This window comes from Diadema antillarum, unplaced genomic scaffold (assembly GCF_040938485.1).
Source record: "Diadema antillarum isolate AM-2024a unplaced genomic scaffold, OU_Dant_1.0 seq00000169_RagTag, whole genome shotgun sequence".
NCBI lineage: Eukaryota > Metazoa > Echinodermata > Echinoidea > Diadematoida > Diadematidae > Diadema > Diadema antillarum.
In genome coordinates this window covers 569,725-591,099 of record NW_027271238.1, presented here as the reverse complement: position 1 = coordinate 591,099, position 21,375 = coordinate 569,725, and the positions used below count along the sequence as shown (strand labels likewise).

At 39.1% G+C, this 21,375-nt stretch overlaps 1 protein-coding gene across 5 annotated transcripts in view; it reads right to left on the bottom strand.

Annotated features, from left to right (window-relative positions):
- Window positions 1-10,335: 10,335 nt before the first annotated feature.
- The window catches only part of LOC139728210 (uncharacterized), a 41,524-nt gene continuing 30,484 nt past the window's right edge, over window positions 10,336-21,375 (bottom strand). For 4 of the 5 annotated variants that reach the window (XM_071639170.1, XM_071639172.1, XM_071639174.1 and 1 more), the window contains 2 exons: window positions 20,328-20,491; window positions 10,417-10,549 (listed from right to left, as the gene is read on the bottom strand). In XM_071639170.1, the coding sequence (XP_071495271.1) occupies window positions 20,359-20,491 (133 nt within the window). In that variant the 3' untranslated portion in view covers window positions 10,417-10,549; window positions 20,328-20,358. Of the gene's footprint in view, window positions 10,550-20,327; window positions 20,492-21,375 lie in introns of all 5 variants that reach the window. The other variant, XM_071639175.1, reaches the window with a different exon arrangement.

Here is a 21,375-nt window from a genome sequence, read left to right as displayed (position 1 = left end):
GTTTTCCAGTTCCCTCAAGCATTCATCGATTGGCGGTCTTCAGCATATCGCCCCAGAGGATTTTAGTCTGCTGCCGATAAAAGCAGTTTATGATGCAGTGTAATGCATCTCTCACTCTCTCTGCAAATATGTAGTAATGTGTGGAGTAGAGAAACTTGCTGTATGAGATTGACACAGAGACAAGAGTGAATTTTGATATAACATCTCATCAAGTGCAAATCAGGTTGTTCATTGAGTAAGACAATTCATTCATCATCACTACCAGGATAATGTGATTAGTGTGAATAGGCCATGATTATCATTAATTTGATGGAGATCAAGACGTTTTTGCCTGATTTCAGCGCATGTACATGGGAACTGTGTATGTTTTGTGTGCTATTGGATTTAGAGGGCAGCCAACTTGTACCACTCACACATGCTTGAGAAAGTATACAAACATTTTATGTGGTAGCAGATAGAACTGATTCCATAAAGCATGTATGTGTAAACAGAACATTTCTGTGAGAAGAAAAGTTCACTGAAATGTTATGTAGCCAAACCGAGGTGCAGATATCATCTTGTGTTGTGGTGTGATAAAGAATCTGTACAGATGTGCTTATTGGATGTCATGCTTCCTAAACATGGTATGAAAACACTCTGCCATAGCTTTACTACAGTATAATAAAGTCAATAAAAACTGGAATGCAGTTGCAAAATAAACCAATTGGCACCTCCCACCAGATTGAAATTTTGCAATTTTTTTGTCATTATACATAACGTAGCCGGGGTGACAAGACCTCTCATCTACAAAATGTCAAATGTTCAGGAGAGCAGAAAAACATGGCAGCCAAAGCACTAAATCAAATGGGATAGCCTTTCCTTTGCCATGCCGCAGTGGCTTCACTTTTTGGGGTAAGACAGCTAGGATTTGGACAGGACATCACCTAACTGATTATCTGACCACTAATCAAAAAAAAGTCATTTTCACCCAAAATTTAAGATACAAGGTCTTGTCACCCCAGCGACGCTAAGTATGTATCTACATATTTTTTTCTTTCACAGAACTTGTGATGAAGTGTAAATGCACTTCTGAGACCATATGCAACCTTGTTGCTCCCATGAGAAAACGCTATGGCGTAGATCACACAAGCATCATTATGTACGTGCATTGCTGGTCTGTATACGGGTACACCAGGATGTTGCCACAGGGTTTAGCGCTGCCAGCATTTGTGGTCGTCATGCGTGGGTCGTATAGACGAGAGGAGAAGGAGTGGTCTTGCATATCACTGTCACACCAGGGCATAACATCTAGTGTACATCGTATGCACGGAGGCAATGTGTATGTTCTCATTGTAAAAATGTCAATATTTGGATCGCGATCAGGGTCGTGTCTTTTTGATTCATCATTCTCACTGTAAAAAACTTTGAAACTTGGGTCACAATCATTTGCAAAGGGCTGTCCTGTGTGTGTTCATGAATGTGGTATGCTTACTATGTACAAAAGACTACACACGATATGCCAATTCAATGCATGTATACCGCGGTGTGCCACAGCTGGTGAAATAGCAAGTAGTGACACGCACCGTGGGATAAAAGATTTTGTCATGGTTAATGTTCACACTCACTGTACAGCTTCACATCTTTTTGCCAAAAATGGCATAAATTATTGCAATTAGGATTGGGACCTAAAGGACACAAAATGACACATTATTTGGGTTCACACTGGGTGTAAAAGCAAAATTTGGGTCGTGATCCTGATCGCAAAAGAAAACTGCATGTACTTTCAAATTGAGAGTTTAGATGACAGTAGTATTAGGTAGGATGGGTATGCACAGTACTTCAATCCTTTGCAAATAAGTTTTGTGCAATGCACATGCAGAGCATAGCTCATATTGTACCAGTATTGTATCTGATACTCTGGCACATGGTGATATCATGTTATTTGTACATTTATTTTTGTCAGAAAGAACAGATAACAAAATATCACGAGGAAGGGAAAAAAAAAAAAGGAGACATACATACACACTTGGTTCTTGTAAAAGTACAATTACAATTTTGTCATGAATATTTCTAAGTGAGAAAATAACTATTTTTCACTGTTGCAGACTTTGCCATATCTTTTCCCATATATTGTAATCTTGTATAAATCAGCAGAGGATGCAAAAGTACAAACCCATTAAATACTTAAGTCTTTAAAGTGATTAATTGTGGGTATGTTCATCAGGTACTAATAAACACTTTTTGGGAATAACTTGTCTGTGATTCAGTGGTCAGTATAATCATACTCTCTTAATTGTCTCGATTTCTTTATCTAGATTTCTTCTTTCATACAAATGTTAACTACAACAATGATTTGTGTTTGTTGTGTTTTTACTACACTTATTATACCCCCACCCACACATAGTGTGTAGGGGGGGTATATAGGAATCACCCTGAGGTCGGGTGGCCGGTCGGTTGGCCGGGCGGTCGGTCGGGCGGTCGGGCGGTCGGTCCGTTGCAAAATCTTGTGGGTCGAACTTCTCTCTCAATTTTTGAGCGATTGACCCCAAATTTGGCATGTGTGACCGCTATCAAAGGTAGATATGCAAGACACCTTTTTCGTTAGTATTGCATAATGCGTTGCCATGGCAATGGCATATTTTCATAAAAACTTGTGGATCGAGCTACTCTCATTTTTTGAGCAATTATCCCCAAATTTAGCATGTGTGACTGCTATCAAAGGGAGATGTGCAAGACACCTTTTTCGTTAGTATTGCATAATGAGTTGCCATGGCAACAAATTTTTTAAAAATCTAACAAAATGTTGTGGATCGAACTCCTCTCTCATTTTTTGAGCAATTGACCCCAAATTTGGCGTGTGTGACTGCTATCAAAGGTAGAGGTGTAAGACACCTTTTTCATTAGTATCGCATAATGCGTTGCCATGGCAACGGCATATTTTCATAAAAACTTGTGGATCGAACAACTTTGTCATTTTTTGAGCAATTAACTTCAAATTTTGCATGTGTGACCGCTATCACAGGCAGATGTGCAAGAGACCTTTTTCATCAGTATTTCATAATGCGTTGCCATGGCAACAGAAGATTTTCATAAAAATCTTGCAAAATGTTGTGGATTGCTCTACTCTCTTAGTTTTGTAGCAATTCAGTTTTAGTTTGGGTTATGTGATCAATGTAATGTATATTTGTGCGAAACACATTTGATGTGTGTGGTAATGAATCTGTTGCCATGGCAACAGTATTTTTTTTTAACCAATCATACAAAAATGTGTTGATTAGCCTAACTCCTTCAGTTTTCAAGCATTTGGCTTAAAAATTGGCACATGTGACCACTATTGTATGTAGATGTGCATACTTACTCTTTCGTCATTGTTGATCAATCTTAATCTTTCGTGAGTGGTGAGCAATGCGTTGCCATGGTAACAGCTTTTGTTTATCAAAAAAACATACAAAAATATTGTGGATTCTGCTAACTTCCTGTAGTCTTTGAGTATTTAGCTAGACATTTGGCACACATGACCACTGTGGTACGTAGATGTGCAAAGGTAATCTTTCGTCAGTGGTGATCAATGCGTTGCCATGGTAACGGCATATTTTGAATGAAAATCATACAAAAATATTGTGGATTCAGTTAGCTCCCTCAGTCTTTGAGCATCTGGCTTGAAATTTGGCAGATATGCAACCACTATAGCATATAGATGTGCAAACTTAATCTTTTGTCAGTGGTGAACAATGGGTTGCCATGGTAACAGCAGCTTTTCACTAAAATGCATACAAAAATATTGTGGATTCAGGTAGCTACCTCAGTCTTTGAGCATTAAGCTTGAAATTTGGCACATCTGACCACTATAGTATGTAGATGAGCATACATAGTCTTTGGTCATTGTTGATCAATGTGTTGCCATGGTAACAGTATATTTTGAATGAATATCATGCAAAAATATTGTGGATTCAGTTAACTCCCCCAGTCTTTGAGCAATTGGCTTGAGATTTGGCACATGTGACCACTACGGTGCGTAGATGTGCAAACTTAACCTTTCATCATGGTTGATCATTGTGTTGCCATGGTAACAGCATAGTTTGAATGAAAATCGTATAAAAATATTGCGGATTCAGGTAACTCCCTCAGTCTTTGAGCATGTGGCTTGAAATTTGGCACATGCAACCATTGTAGTACAGAGATATGCAAACTTTGTATTTCATCATTGTTGAACAATGTGTTGCCATGGTAACAGTGCATTTTAAATGATAATGATACAGTAATATTGTGAATTCAACTAAGTCCCTCATCCTATTACTGGTAGCATTTGGCTTGAAATTTGGCACATGTGACGGCTATGATATATAGTTGTGCAAACTTCATTTTTTTCTTAATATCCAACATTGTGTTGCTATGGTTACACAATTTTTAATAAAAACCATAGAAATTATCAATTTATCTTGCTCACTCTGTTTTTGAGCACTTGACTTGAGATGTCGGACATTTGACTAACAGTGAGCAATACATTTATTTACTGTTGGACAGTGCATTGCCATGGTATTTTTTTTTTCATTAAAAAGTAAAAAAAAATCCTGGTTGAGCTAATTTCCTCAGTTGTGGGTGGGGGTATGTTAATCACAATGAGTGATAGTTCTAGTTTTGTATGGCTTTCCCTTTACCTACCTCTCTAAGAACAGTATCGTTAGATTGTCGCTGTAGATGTTTCTTCCAAGTCGGCATTACAAAAACAGTACAGAGCACTCAATCATAACGAACAAGAAAAAAGTTTCATTACAACAGAGTAAAATTTCAGGTTCCCAAAATTATCATGTATACATCTTTGGGGCTGTGAAAGATTTTTCAAGGTGGGGGAGGGGATAAAGGTCAATGGTTTCCCTGTGTTGTAATGTAAGCCATTACAATACCGCTTTTTAACAAGGTCACCTGTGTAGAATCTATGCATGCTTTCTTCTTTTGTTCTGCTTCCTTGAGCCCCCACTCCTGCATTCTTATGGTGAAGCTGCTGTGTCATCATCCTTTCAAACATTCTCATTCTTCATCCCAGTCGCTTTACATTCTGAAACTCTGTACCCAGTATAATCTAGTTGTTCAAATGTAAAAGTCTGAAAATCAGCTGGATTTCCCCATTAACTCTGAATTTTTCCTCCTTTTTTTTTTTGTGTGTGTTGTTGGAATTCCCCCTTCCCTTCAATCTCGTCAGTGGAGTTGAAATCTTGTTAAACTACAGTTGAATTAAGTGGCTGTAGTTCACATATACCAAATCAACAACAGAAAGCAGTTTGCTATTTCAAGACTATATATAGAGTATTTCAAGACTGGAGTAGACCTTGATGGCCCAGGGTTCAGTTACAGTAAATTGTGATCACAACTTTGTTTGTTCATCGTTAATCATCAACTGTCTCGGGCTTCTTGAAAGACTGCTTTGTGATTGTTTTCTAATCAGTTCAAGGTACCTTCAGGGTACACAATCCCCATTGATCACAAAGTTGCCCTGATTCATGGCTCATCTTCCCTGGGTTCCGTTGTACAAAGACTAATCTCTACATGTAGGCATTAGTCCCCTGATGGTCACAGTTTCTGTTTCTTCTTTGTTAGCGTACCAGCTCTTCTCAACTTATCAGGAAAAAAAATACTGTAGAAAGGAAGAGCCCATCCATTTGTTTTGTATAATCAATGTTTCAATAGGGTATTCGATGATAAAGAGCATGTTGCTTTCAAAATATAATTCAATCCAGGTATTTTGAGAATATAACAGGTTTGGGAGATTGTAAACAGCTTGAATTTCAAAAATTCCAGCAGAAATATGGAATTTTAATATTTCTGATTTTTCTTCAAACTTATTAGACGATTTGTGAGGGTACCTGATGACAAATTTCCTGGTATTTTGTGTCGTGTGAATTATGGCATCATTGAGAATGTGATTCAAAGCCCTTTTCATTCTAGGCTCCAATATGGGTAATATTTATATCATGGTTGTACATTCTAAATAAATCTTGTAATACATTTTACTTCTACTCTGTTGCCCAATTCTGTACATGTACCTTAATGGGTAAAATCAATTCCCTGTAACATCAGGGAATTATCAAACATGGTATGTGAGCACCACAAAGTGAACATGTTAGAGGAACACGACCATCTCGTTGGGTACCACTTTTTGCTGTGTGTGTGTGTGTGTGTGTGTGCGTGTGTGTACGTGTGCATGTTTTAACGAGGACTGGATCTCCTCCAAATAGTAGTTGTCAACAAGTTTTATCTTTAGATAATATGGCTGCTGATTACCATGAAATGTCACGACTAATGCAGTTACAAATGGAAAGACTTTTTAAATTCAATATTCAAAATTGCTTAAAATTTAGACTGATATGCTGTAAGATTTGTTGCACCACTGCTGAAATGTTTCTATGTTTCATGAGATGTTCCATTAGTTACGTTCAGATGGTGACTCTTAACTTTTGAGGATAAGCTCGTGGTCAAGTATGGAGTGCAAGTATCCCATGGTCTCTGTTGTCGAGAAATTGGTCATTTCGTCAGGAAGTGACAAAATTGTTTTTTCATTGACAGGCGACAACGTAAATTTCATCACGAAATGACAATTTGGTCAACAAAATAACAATTTTGTGACAAAAGAGACCATGCAACACTTGGCACCCATACCTAACTATGAGCTTATCTTCAAAGTTAAGGATCACCGGCTGACTGTAACTACATGTAGTATCTTTTGCAAACATTCTGTGACTGCAGTGTGCCTCACCTGCCCAGCTCCCCCCCCCCCCCAAAAAAAGAGGGAATTGCCTGCACACCAACATCCTTCCAGATTGTACAATAACATGCATACTAACACACACACACACACACACACACACACACACACACACACATACACACACACACTCATGACATTCAAATAACCTGCAACCAACACCCATACAATACCCTCAAGTTTGACAGCATCACATTACCCAGCTAGAGGGGAACCTTGTTATAACAAGCTGCTTTGGACCACTGAAATGCCCTCATGATATTGGGTATCTCATTATATCAAAGATTTTTTTTAAAGAATATAAAAGGAATGTGACCTGCAAAATTACTTCATTATACTGTATCGGGTATCTTGCTAAATTTGGCCTTGTTATAGCGAGGTTCCGCAGTAGTTGACTATAGACAAGTATCACACAAGCTGGAATGCCTCTTTTTTTAATTAAAATTATTGAAAATCTACTTCACCATCTTTTATTTTCCTCTTGGAATCACTTTTTTTCCATGTGACCGCTTCACCAAGCAAACAGGTTTGATGTTGTCTAGAGCAACTGTGCGAGGCTGCCCATACCTTACCGTGATCACAAAACAAGGGAGTTCCTATCACATACATGTACACACTTCAAAGTTTGACAACATGAGAATATACATGCCTTCTTCAAGTGCACAAGAAGCAAAACTACCTGTATATGCCGTATATTTTGCAGGGTTCCCATTAAAAAACATTGCGTGCCAACCCCCCAAACCTGGAACTACCCCCATACAATCTATACAGAGGCAGAGCCCACTCCCTTCGTCATCCCACATTCTGTGGTTACCGTATTACTCTCTGAGCTCGCCAGCTTTTCCATGAATTTGGCAATTAGTATTTTTCCCATGTTTTGACACACAAAAAAAAGAGTCGCTTTTGAAAGGTGTGCAAAAAATATCTACACATCAGCAAAATATATGACAGAGGAATTCATCGCAGCAAAGGATGTTGCAGTACAGGGCGACGCTTTACAAACACGACTCCTTTACGTAAAATCCATACACTATTAAAACTGGCAAAGAGATTCTGCTCGGTAGGGGGCAAGGAACAGCTGCATACGAGAAGTGACTTAATCCAAGCAAACACTGTTGCCAAAAGAACAAATCCGGCAGGGATTTCTACCATTGAATTATACCAGAATTACAAGTGGACCTTTGGCAACATACTAGAGACATTTATACCTGGCATCTTTGGCCGACTGGAAGTGATGCTTAAGTGGATTGATTTACTGTCAGATTTGGCTGTGACAGAGACCGCTTGAAGATGAAGGAATGGGGAGGGGATGGGGATGGGGTACATCACGGTACACATATGTGATAAAAAAATGAGTCACCGCCAGCAACTGCTTGATATCAATCTCTTGCTGAACCTTTTTTTTTTAAAATTAAAAGTGAAACAAGAAATTCAATCTAATGGATGCCGAGTGTGCGATTGAGATTTTAAGAGGGTAGAAATGCTCTCAGTCAGCCAGTTACTGACATGGAGATCCTTCTGCAATGCAGTGTTAAAGGAACTCATACACTCCAGCTATGCGCAACATTACGGCTTACACTCGCCCTTAATTCTTGAGATTGAGTAGTCTGTGTACCAGGCATCTGTTTCTATGAGTACCAACATACAAAGTGATAGCTGCTTTTTTTTCTCTCTCATCTGAAATGTACATTTATTTACAAGGTTCTTGACACAAGAATAAATAATTCTAGCCACAGCACACACCATGAAAGAGAGAGTCAAAGAATTGGATAAAAACTGACACTGAAATTATTCAAAAATTCTTGACTAGAAGTTCACTTCACATATGGGATGAAATTCCTAACCACAGCTTATATAACAAATTACACAATCATTAAAAAAGAATGGTTTTCTTGCAATTTACCTCTTGATTTGTTACGGCAATGACGGACGACAGAGATTTCGCTAAATTTTGAACGACTGACCATACACCATTGGGCTTCATTTGCACAACATTACGGCAGTCTAAACTGATGCATAGTGGTCTCATGTTACAACTAACGTGGCATTAAAGCTGGGTATTTGTGCATACATACATGTGTCTTTAGGTGTAGGTTCACATCGTATACATAATTCATCCCTGTGCATTCTTGAGGCACAGGACATGCAAGTCTCGGGCAGCAGGACAACATGAAAAGGATTTGTGAGAAATGTCTCTGCTATTTCACCTTGAGGGTTGCTTGACCCATACATTACAAATGTATTATTCTGATACCAGTGGTGCATGGGAATCATTAATTTTGATTGGAATACTGGATGGATTGTAACAGAGGCCAACTACCACCATTGTGCAGATTTCATAATGCTCTCTTGAAGAACTGATGTAAGTTCTCAGCAAAATGCTGAAGGGGCATCATTTTTCATGTGATACAAGAACATAAATCAAGTCCAGTGTTTCACTTTGAACATGTGTTATCACTACTTCAGCAACATAAAACTCTTGACGATGGATGTCAATGCAGAATTGCAACAACAAAAAAAAAATTGTTAAAAGAAGAAAAAATAGAATGAATGCGTGATAAAACATGTTACAATATTTTTTCCCAACTTTTATTACACTTTCCCCGGGAGGTGGCAAGTTCAGCAGTTGTGTTTGGTTAGAGCACACAGCATATAAATTCATAGATACCTTAGTCTGAAAACTCACCGATTCTAACGTGCCGGCTACTCACATGAGAACTTTCAGTTCAGAGAAAAATATTATGCGTCTACATTTTAAGAATTTCAGGAGATAACTCTCAGAAACTTTCACAGAGAAAGGACTTGCAGGGGTGGATCCAGGAATTCCGTAAAGAGGGGGCGCCTTTACAAAATTAAAGGGGGGCCCACGCACCCTCCCCCATTTTTTTTAATTTCTTTTGTTTTAAGAAAAAATAAAGGGGGGCGCGTGACCGGTGCACTCCCCCCTAGATCCACCACTGACTTGTATGAAAAAGCACACAATAAACCTGGGTGTGATATCTTATGTGAGATTTAAATTGAAAAGGAACAGAGCTTAGAACCTTTTTTACCAACCATTAAGCATCTGTGACTCTAGTGGGCAATGAACATTTACAAGCTGGGTAATTGTTTTGCCCACTTCATTCTTTTCAGTGAGCTCTCCTCAACCAATGGTCGTAAACATGGTTCAGCCAACTGAGATAAATTTTTCACATCACCAAAGAGCTCATAACAAATGGCAGACACTAACTAACAGGGAACTAATGACAATACAATCCATTATTACTTGGCATTGCTGTTTTAGGCAACAAATAAAAATACGGAAATGGAAGATGTCATATATACAAACTCGATAAACTGATATCGTTTTGCACGTGATTCGACACACTACATCTTTTTACTATCTCGAAAAGTAGCTGTTTTAACGTGTGTGTAACCATGCAATATTTCAAACCAGCAAATATAATTTAGATTGCACATTGTCTAAAAAAGACTTATAGGCAGCTTAGCCTCTTTTCCAGGAAACAAGATTTAAATGTTTCAGGTGTATATACATATATAATATATAAATGATATACATACATCTGAAACAATTAAATCTTATATCAATATGTAAATCCTTTCTCTATGCATGCCTACTGGAATGTCGTTTCTAACCAATCACAACTGCCCCGTCACCGCGCAGATGTCCCTCCCGGGGATCTGTCGTGCCCTTTGTCGCGTGACCGGGAGCGTGACCTGCTGAAGGACTTCTCGTGGTCACTGTAGGAGCTGTCGGAGTGTGCTGGGCTGCCGCCGGGCCGCTCGTAGGGGACCGGCAACTTGCGGGCACTGCCGAGGAAGAGATCAATTCAAAAGAGGATAAAGCGTCAGCATGCAAAACATGCACACATACAACAATTGTCACAATGGCTATGTACAAGTATGGCACTTGCCCCATGGCCAGGGGAAATTGTTTCACAAGCAAAACTGGACCGAAACAAATCTAGAAGGACTACTGGACCCCAGAATAGTAGTGCATGAACTGCACAAATGTTGGCAATTTTTTTGGGAGGCAAGCACTCTCCAAATAACAATGCTCCATATCATTTTTTCTGTTAGGATTCAGTATCCATACAAATTGGTTACACTGGAATCAAGTCCGACTATAAATGCCAGCACAAATGGCGAAATGCTCTGAGAGAATTCGATGACACCACTGTCTTACTCTCTAAAATTAATAATAAAGTACATCAAAATTCTTAACGAAAACGGATTTACTCTAAGCATAACTTTTGGCCTCTGCTATTTCATAAATAGTTGTTAACTCTTAAGAGTTAAATCCCTTGATTATGCTTGTTGATGGCATTGTAAGATTGGTGCTATATAGGCATAAAAATTAATTTTAAAAACTGACCTGGCACATTTTCAACTGAAAAGCAGAGTGAAATAAAAAGTTAATGTGGAAACAAGCTCAGGAATATAACTCAAAATGGAAAACTATGCCACATTTCGTCACAGAGATGTGTGTTCCTTTGTTAACAATTTGGATCTTAAAAATATATTCATCAAGCTTTAGTGTATCTCAAGTTTTTGAGCTGAATTCCATACCACGCCGTTGCTAAAGCAAACACTACACCAAAGGGTACTTATGGGTCTATTTGGAGTAATTTGATGCCATGTCTCTCATGCAGAGGTATATATTTGTATGCACTTGACTGAATGCTTCTTTTCTCAGAGCCAATACAAACTTCTATTGGCAGGCACAGATGACTGGAAGCACATCTTGTTGATTGTCAAGCACAAGAAATTCTGACAGGTAGCATTTCTACGCTTGGGGGAAGCATTAGTATAAAACACTATGATGTTAAACATTTTCTACGACAGAAGCCTACAGGGAAACTGTTCATTCAGAGCTAATGAACCATGCCATCACTTGTCTCAACTACTGTATGTAGCACTACAAAGTCATCTTTGTGGAAAATCTGTGATGAACATTATCAACATTCAAACAATGAACAGAAGAACAATTCAGGTAAGCACTTTCTTTCTTTCAAAAAATGAATGATAGTAACAAACAACCTTCTGTAGGTCACTGATGGTTAAGTAGGATGAGTGGTGCATTAAGGGCGTAAGTATTCGGCAAACACAAAGCGGTTAATGTTGCCTCACTCTCTTTCCACGTCAGACACACAAGTCATGGCACTGCGGCAATGACACACACACATTGCACCGAGCCTGCCACCCTACACGTGTACGTCTACACTGAAATTCGTGCACAGGTTTTGTCACGCACTCCAAAGCAACACTGAACTTCAACAGTACTAACTACCACATTGAATCAAAATTGCTCTCAAACTTATGGTGAAAAACCATGCATGTTCCCCTCTCCACCCCCACCCCTCCCCCCCCCCCCCCCAAAAAAAAAATGATAATAATAAGTTGTTACTTTGGGAAAGAACATGCCATTTGAATATCTGAATTAATAAGATATAATATATTTTCAGAATATTTTCATATTTATGCATTTCAAATCCATGCAGCCTGAATTTATGCAAACTAAAATTCATGCCAACTAATATCCTTTAAAAGAGTTTAGTCCTTTCTGTTGCTTATACTGTCAAGAAAACATGCACATTTTTGCGTTCTAGGGGGGCAGGCATATAGACAAGAGTCGCATGAAGTTATCAATTAACGGCAAATGATTGCTTGATAAGGTAAGCGGATGAGATATTAGGGATGAACACTCTCTATGTTATGCTACGTGGTGACTCAAGTCAGATTTAGTCAAAATGTGTAATAAATGACAATCATGATTTGAATTCAATGCACGGCTGGCAGACACACAGACACATAGCTGTCAGAATTCCTCCAGCATTAAATGTCTGTCTGCCCGCTCCCTGGGAATCGTTAAGAATGCTATAGCTATTAAAGTCAGTGGGTGCAGTTTAGAGTGGGTAAGGTAACGAGTTACACACATGTCCAAACTCCACAGAGCCGAACACTGGTCAGAGTTTTACTCTGGACAAACACTGTTAGGCTCCCCACTTGGTTCCCATGATTCACAGGCAGTCACTCTACTCAACCATGTGACTAGTGCTCTCTATCCTATGTTAATCAACAGCCAAAAAAGAAAGAAAAAGGACACAGCACGACAGCCAAATGGAACAAAATTAAGAAAGTGCTGTGTATCACATTAATATCCCAGTGCAGTATGACTTGCTGGCACAGCAGTAATCAATCCCTCATGAAAAGGTGACCAAGACAAGTGTACTAGGCTTCTTTGATCAATTTTATTCACTGGGGGAAGACACAATGTGTTTTGCGTAGAGAACACAAAAATCATGTCAGTTGGCTCAATTTCACCTAACTCATCTTCCAAATTGATAACAAAATCCTCCCCATCCCCGAAAAAAAAAAGATAAACACATTTTTTTTTTTAAAGTAAAAATCACCAGAATATTGTCAGAATAATATTGTCAAAATCCCATTCTATGATAAAAACAACAATGTAAACACACATACAAACCCAAACTTATACATGTTTGTTGAAGCAGCAAATCTAATACATAAATGCTTTACGCATGTTATGGTAAGGTAACTTTGGGGGCTTCCATTACTTGTTCTTTCCTGAAAAGTTCATGAATATGCACTACAGTTGTATATCATGAATTTCAAGACCATTTCATTGATGTTTCATGCTACAATGGCAAGCATTACGCGAGCTCCACAAAGTTGGTAAATGACTGGCCAAGGATAGAGTCTTCCTCTATGTGTTCTCCAAGTATCAAAACATACAGTACATAATTGATTGGTTGTTGAAAGTGCACTTATAGCAATCACGTGGTGTGGAGTTATACTGTCACCATCCCACATACAACAAGACATGACGTGAGCGTTTTATTTGGTAGCCACCTGCACTGAAGAAATGCCATTAGCGATGTTACACTCATTGCAGATTAGTATGGTGTCTAACGCACTGTAAAGCATTAGTACATTTTTGATTGGCAGTGAAACGTAGCCTGCTGATGGTGTAGAGTTAGCTGCAGAGTGAAAGGTTATGGAGTTAGTTGAATAACAGCAAAAGAAACAACGAAGGTGTAACACACATTCTGCAGAGCCTGATGAGTGGGAGAAATGTGTATTAAACAGCTGTTTAACAGTGAGAAAACAGCATTAATCTATCAACTTTCATAACCTTGCTCCTCCATCACTCACACTCACAGTCAAATCAATGATGCTGATTTCTGGGTTACCATGACAATGGGGACTTGGCCCTATTCATAACAAGTTACACTCAAACACCTATAAGGGTATGGTGAACACAACACAAACCAAAACTGGTATCACATCGATACATCTACACACAGTCGGGACACATGGACAAACGGACATAATAGATGATGCAGAGAAACACAAAATTGGCAAAAGGAGGCAAGATCAAGACATTTGGACAGGATGACACTTTTAAAGTAGGACCGAGAGAAGTGGAACAGAAAGCAGGAATATGATAGCAGATGAGGGAAAGATAAGTCTTGAGAAGATGTGAAGTTATTGAAATAGGAGTTGTCACATTGATGGAATCTCTCCTAATTCAAAAGAAATCATTTTTAGTTTTGTTAGCGTTTGGTTTTTTTTTTCAGTTCTTTTTTTCCTTTTTGCCACACATTTATCAATTTAGAATAGGGCAGTGAATAAGTAGGAGTTTCAGTCTAATCTTTCTTCACCACTGACTACGTAAAAGGATTTGGTTAGGAGAACTTGCTTCATTAATTTTGGGATATGCTGTGTTAAGAAACATGCATATACACGAGGGAGAGGAAATACCCAGATGACCCCAAAACATTGACATTGGCAGAATTTCTCACATACTGATATAACATACAGAACAAAGCTCCATACACACACACAACATACACACCCACACACAGATACACATTTGAGCATCAACAATATCGGATAACGGCAGTTAGATGACAGTCATATAACATGGTGTTAACATGCAATGTAGTACAGACATGCTTTGTGAGATATTTACTACAGCATGTTACCTACATCCTTGTAGCAACAAGAGTACTTACACTATCTACAAAACACGACATTGACATGCAAGCATGCGGAGATAAACAGAAAGGTATGTACCATGCATGCAAACAAATAACTTTCTTCTTTTTTTTTGGATGGATATAATCAAAATCATGCATGTAAAATATGGGCAAATGTACATGCAAAACTATAAATGAAAGCATGAATAAACAAAAATAGCATGCAGGTAAATTACAAACCACCATCACAAGCACAACATCAAAATGGAAAACTTGCGATGAAGTACAGAAAATTGCAAATCACATTTATGCCACGACATGCCGATGACGCATTTCACGGATGAAATATGTCTGATTTGTAAGCCTGCATCTTTCATCTTGCTCACTGCATGGACGGACATCTGACAAAATGATACTGACAAAGGCTTTCCTGCGAAAGCTGTAATTAGTTTCACCCTTAATCAGCATACTAGGATTTTAGCAATGTCAAAAATCTGATGATAAATGCCGGTAAAGACCTGTTTTCTTGTCTTTTAGAGAAATTCTTATACCTTTTCAGAAAAAAAGGCAAATGAATGGAAGTACAGTTTGATGAAGACTAGGAATCAAAGCTAAAACTTAGATCATGTATAATATGCATCCCACAAAAATCCGTCCCTGCAGTCACTGCAAAATGGGAGACACAGTCCTAATACAATGCTGTCAAACAAAGCTCAACTCAGATGAACTTTAATGAAAGAATAACATGCATGTACAATACTTTGTGGTAGGTAGGCAGCTCAGACAATGTGCATTTGACCATGCCTGTGGCATTATCAAGTATCTATTTATGTATCTATTGTATTAATCACATATGATGACAAAACAAAATTGATATCTTGAAATCAGCTGTTCTTGGGTACAATCTAATGCATCCAAGTGTATGTTGTGCAAATGGCTACCAGGGGTGGACTAACAAATGTACATAGTCTGTAATTTTGGTAATTTCCAAGCATTGCAATGTGTGGTCAACATCACAATGAAAGAGAGATGTCAAAGCGGATAGCAACAGGGCCTTGAGCACAGACTAAGAGCTTCAGTTTGAATAAAAGAGTTCAGCCCTGTAGATAGCCTTCTGGCTATTGCACAATGGAGCATTAGTTGATTTGCTTTTGGCAAATCATTGTGCAGTGGTTTCTGTGCACTGGCAAATTCACCAACCCAGCTCCTCTGCGGTGTGACGTTGTCGTGGTCAAAAGACACATTGTCTTACATAAAGTGTAGCATGCTACAAATGTGACCGTGCACCTCAAAACGAACATAAAGTCACACACACTGATTTTGTGTGAGGACTGAAAATAAGTGAAATGGGTCAACCTAGCCGAACTTGACTTTTTCATATTTTCTGAAAGAGTGGGTTTTCTTCTACATTCTGCTAAAATTTGATATCATAAAACAGGCAGGAAAGTGTGTTTTTTTAGCAGTTTATCTGGTATTTTTGGTAGAATAGTGTGATTAGGTGTGTCTTTAGAATCCCTTTTTCATTTCTGAAAAACCTTGTCCACACTCTTCACTTTCAACTCTAATAACTTTTGAAAGGATAGTGCTACTGCTTTGAAAGTTGGCATTAAATATGGACAGAATGTGTTAATGAGGCATGCTTAATTTCAGTTTAATCTGATAATCCCTTCATTGTTGTTACTCTGGTGGTTTACTTCCTGTTTTTTGTCCCATTTATCGCACAGCCAGCACGGTTTGGTAGAAATTAAGCGCTTGAATAGACACTGTACTTCAGAGCCTCTTTTCTCAGTTCACACTTTTCCTGAGTTTGTGCTTTCTTTCCAATATTTAGATAGGTTAGGAGAGTCCATTTGATTTGAGTTATACACTTGTACATCATTTTAAAGCTTAAAGTCTCCTCTTTTAGACTAGAAATGTTGCTACAGCGACTGGTTATACCCCCGCCAAACAACATTTCATAAGCTTTGGTCAAAACAACATTTCATAAGCTTTGGTCAAAAAACTGACGAAGTAGTTAAATCCGCAAGATCTTTCCTTGATCTTCTGCCATTAATACGCCGTTACCATGGCAACGTACTTTCGGGTACTGTCAAAAAATGCGTCTTGCACATCTACAACCAAAGGCACACATCTGTACCAAGTTTCATGGAAATTGGGCAAAAACTGAGGAAGTAGTTTGCAACACAAAATTTTCCATCATTTTGGCTCATAATATGTGAGCTGTTACCATGGCAACATACTTTTTGTCACTGTCAAGAAATGTGTCATGCTGACCTATATCCTAAGACAAACATTCAATATGAATTCCATGAGAATTGGAAGAACACTGATGAAGCAGTTTTGCCATGAAGCATTTTGCCCTATATTTTACCAATAACATGCCGTTACCATGGCAACGCACTTTTTGCCACTGCGGAAATATGTGTCTTGCACATTAACATATTCAGATGAACATCTGTACCTAATTTCATAAAAATTGATCAAAAACTGTGGGAGGAGTTCGCGACGCAAGATTTGTACCCATTTTTGCCCATAATATGCCATTACCATGGCAACATACTTTTGGGTACTGTCAAAAAATACGTCTTGCACATCTACAACCCAAGGCACACATCTGTGCCAAGTTTTATGGGAATCGGTTGAAAACTGAGGAAGTAGTTCGCGACGCAAGATTTGCAACGGACCGACCGCCCGACCTCCCCACCGACCGCCCGACCGACCGCCCGACCGACCGCCCGTCCGCTGATTCCTATATACCCCCTTCAAACTTCGTTTGGCGGGGGTATAAATATGGTCTTAACTAAAAATTCATGTCTGGCGACTTTTTGTTTGTTTTGAGGTGCAGTGTCACAAATGATGTCTCACTACACAGGATGACAAATTCCCTCTTTGCAAATGATATCATGCGAGAAGCAGAGTGCAAGGATGAAGAAATAGTAACAGTGACCTCTTGACCCATTTTGATTTAACTTTTTTTTTTCACACAGCAGTATAGCACTTGATTGAAAAAAAGAAATGACAGTACTTTGTAATATATGAACAAAAAAGAAATTTGGCATTATGTGTGTTTGTTCTATTTCGAAAGTCAGAAAGAACACAACAATTTTACCACAAGACAGTGAGCTATGCAATGCACACATCAGTCTATCCCACTTTATTCCGGTGATAAAATGAAATACAGTGTATGGTAGAGTATCAGCTTGAAAGTATACAGCAGCAGCTATTAATACCTGTCAATCAAATCATGCATAACACATGCAAATGAGTTTGATTAGTTAGCATGCCATCAGGGCAATCTCTACTTTAAAAATGCATGTGACATGTAACATACATGAAAAAAAGAAGAAGTAAAAACTCAAAGTGTCTAGAATCAACTCAAGATTCTAACTATATGTAAAAGTGGACATATTCATGGGGTAGTGTCAGATGAATGTCTATGAATCGGTATGGATGGGTGAAGTCCATACATGTGTGTGTGTGTGTATTCATGCAAATCAGAGTGTTCATACCTCATTGAGATTGTGTGAAATGACACAATGTCACATAACACAAGGAAAGACAACAGAGAAAAGACTACATGAGTGCTTGAAGGGCGTCTGATATGTGGCTGTATATTTGTCTCTGATCTTAAATGCTCTGTGACCGCATGCCCCTTGTTACTACCTTTTCTCAGCTAGACAGGTTTAAACAAATCATGCCACCTTACAAAGAGAACACTGAATTTTGATATAAAACCCACCACCCAAGAACAAGACGAAACTGCCACTAAACAGTTACCACTCTGAACACGACAATGAAGAGCTAAAAACATTTCTGAAAAAGGGTGGGGCATAACGAGAAAGAGAGGGCAAGGGTACATCTGCACATTCTTTTCACATTCTCACACTTATACCAAAAGTATTCCCTCACAACTAGTATCCCTTTTGCCTACCACTTGCAGGTGCAAACTCTAACAGCTGTCAATGGAAATATCTTGACCAACGAGCTGGAATCCCCTTGGCACGGTTCTACGTAATGTCTAGATGTGAACGGGTTCATGGATGCTTCATTGCATCATCTGATCTGTGAATGAATCTTGTATCTATGACCCCGTTTACAGTGCGAGGCTCGGCCGCGGCTCGACCGCGGCTCGGCCTAGCCCCCCTTCAGTGTAAACGCGCAAAAGGCCAAATGCGGGGCCAAAATTGGCCTCGCATTTGGCCTCGCTCTGGAGGTGGTCTCGGCTGGCCGTGGCAGCCGAGCCCGGCCTTTTCTTGGTGTAAACGCAAACTGGGCCAAATGCGAGGCCAATTTTAGTCTGGCTTCCAAACCCTCTGCCCGTACTATTTCGTTATTCAGGATATTAACCCCCTCAACATTGAAAACTAGTATAGTTTAAGGTGGTTTTGTCCTGCAAAGGATTTTTCCTTCGGCAAAGGCCTTTGCCCGAACGGCGACTTCGTCGCAACGGAATTCAGTTGGCAAAGGGTCTGAAAACCAGACTATACCAAATTGCGTTTGTTTACAAGCAGAGCGCCACTACGACAAAATATTGAAAGGTTTTAATTAAAAGCGCGGCCGAGCCCGGCAGTGTAAACGGACAAAATTGCGGGGCTCAGCCCCGCAATTGAGGCTTGGGTCGGCCGCGGCCCGGCCGCGGCTCGGCCCAGCCCCGCACTGTAAACGGGGTCTATAAAGGAGATTGAATATGTGTGTGGTGGCTGGCGATGAAATCTCTGGTCAATAGAAAGGAAGATCTATCATCTAGTGTGTATATATTGCTTCATGTACGTGACTTAGGGAGCAAAAGATGCACTTTTTTTTTCAAAACCGATGTCGGTATACTGTCATAACAATAAAATTGAAACAAAAACAGAGAAAAAATAGTGTGTAGAATATGATATCTTGTGCTTTTTTTATCTTGATTGCACACTTCAATTTGATCTTTCACGCTGAATTGCTTTTGTTTCCAAAATAAACAAGGAAACATTTGAACAATGATATAAGGCCCACAGAAAAAGGGCATCTTTTGCTTATTCAACCAGTACAGATGTGTGTGTATAACATGGTGAAATGTTAGGCAGTGTTAATCTGCAGCAAAGATGCTCTGCTTCTAGCGACAGAGCTTTTACAACCAGGCTTGGGCTACAAAACAACCAAGTGATGTCTCTAGGATTTCAGTACTACACATTCATTGCAAATCATCTATCTATCAGCTGGGAATGTGTAACAGATAACTTCAGTTATGTGACTTATAAATTGCAATGTACCAAAATACGCACTGTCCTCTCTTTTCATTTTTTAAGTCGAATCACTTTGGATTGTAAAGCAGAATCAATTCCTGAATTTCTGTGATCAAAACCATATCTATAAATTTTTAATTCCTTGCTGCATTAGTCAGCATAACTGGTTGTTGAGTAGCACAAACTTTGGGGAAAAGCAATCAACTTTCTTTGAAGTTAGAGCTAGGAACTCTGCAGGCAGTAAATGCAGCATTCTTTGGCATTCCTGTGAGATGAGGTAAAGAACAAAAAAATCAACAGAAAATATGAACTATGGTTAGTAGTGGTGATTTAAACAGACAAAGACTTTAAAGCATCCCCTACACTTTTGGAAGGTGATCGATGTCTTCACGTTTCATCGGCGGTAGTAGTGGCGGTCACGGTCCCGTGACCGCGACCGAGACCGGCTGCGATCCCTGCTGTCGTCGCGCCGGCGTCGACGGTCGTCGTCGTAGTAGCCACGATCTCTGCTAGTCGATCTCCTACTGCTACAGGGAGAATGTTTATTTGCCAGGAGAGAAGGGAAGAGGGGTAACCCAGCATACAACATACACCATTGTAAATCACTATACCTGTGGAGGAATCTGATTGAATTTTCTCTTTATATTCTTCTACCGTTTCTCATTTTGTTTTGTGTTTGTATGTGTGAGACAGGGAGAGATAGAAGAGAGACGAAGAACAAAACTCTCCCAAACGAAACCACTCGTATGCTGGGCTTACAAAGTTCTCGGCAAAACCTTGACCACACTCACAGGTACATATTTATATCTTACTTGCAGTATATATATCACAAAACTCAGCAGAATAATGGACAAATTTCATAACATACTCAGACAGGCCTGCTAATATTCATTTTTTAAATCATTGTAGGGAGATTCTGAAGAGCAATCAGAGAGATACAAGGTGCATTATGTTTATCTCAATTGGGCAAACTAATCCCCAAATATGGGAGGCTTTCATATCCAATTATCAGAGCATGAAGAGAAAGAGCTTTCACGGGGACCTCCCACAAAATCTGGGAGTTTTGGCAGTTCTGTATAGATGCATGACTTTATCCAACTGACCTCATCCAACCTCATAAAATTGGTCCATCTATGCTGAGAATAATCAGTTGAAACATCGATACTGGAATGCATTGAATAATAATGTAAAATGCTGCGGAAAAGAAATAACCAAGGAATTGTCATGACTTATCACAAGCAAGCAACATTATAAAAGAACAATCACAAGCTTTCATATACATACATATGCCTAGATCTATATCACGTAGCTACATCTACTGATTCTTCACATGGTACAGATCACAGGTAAGCCTATCGAACATGGAACAAGATTGCTAACTGCCACACACATCACAAAATACTTACAGACA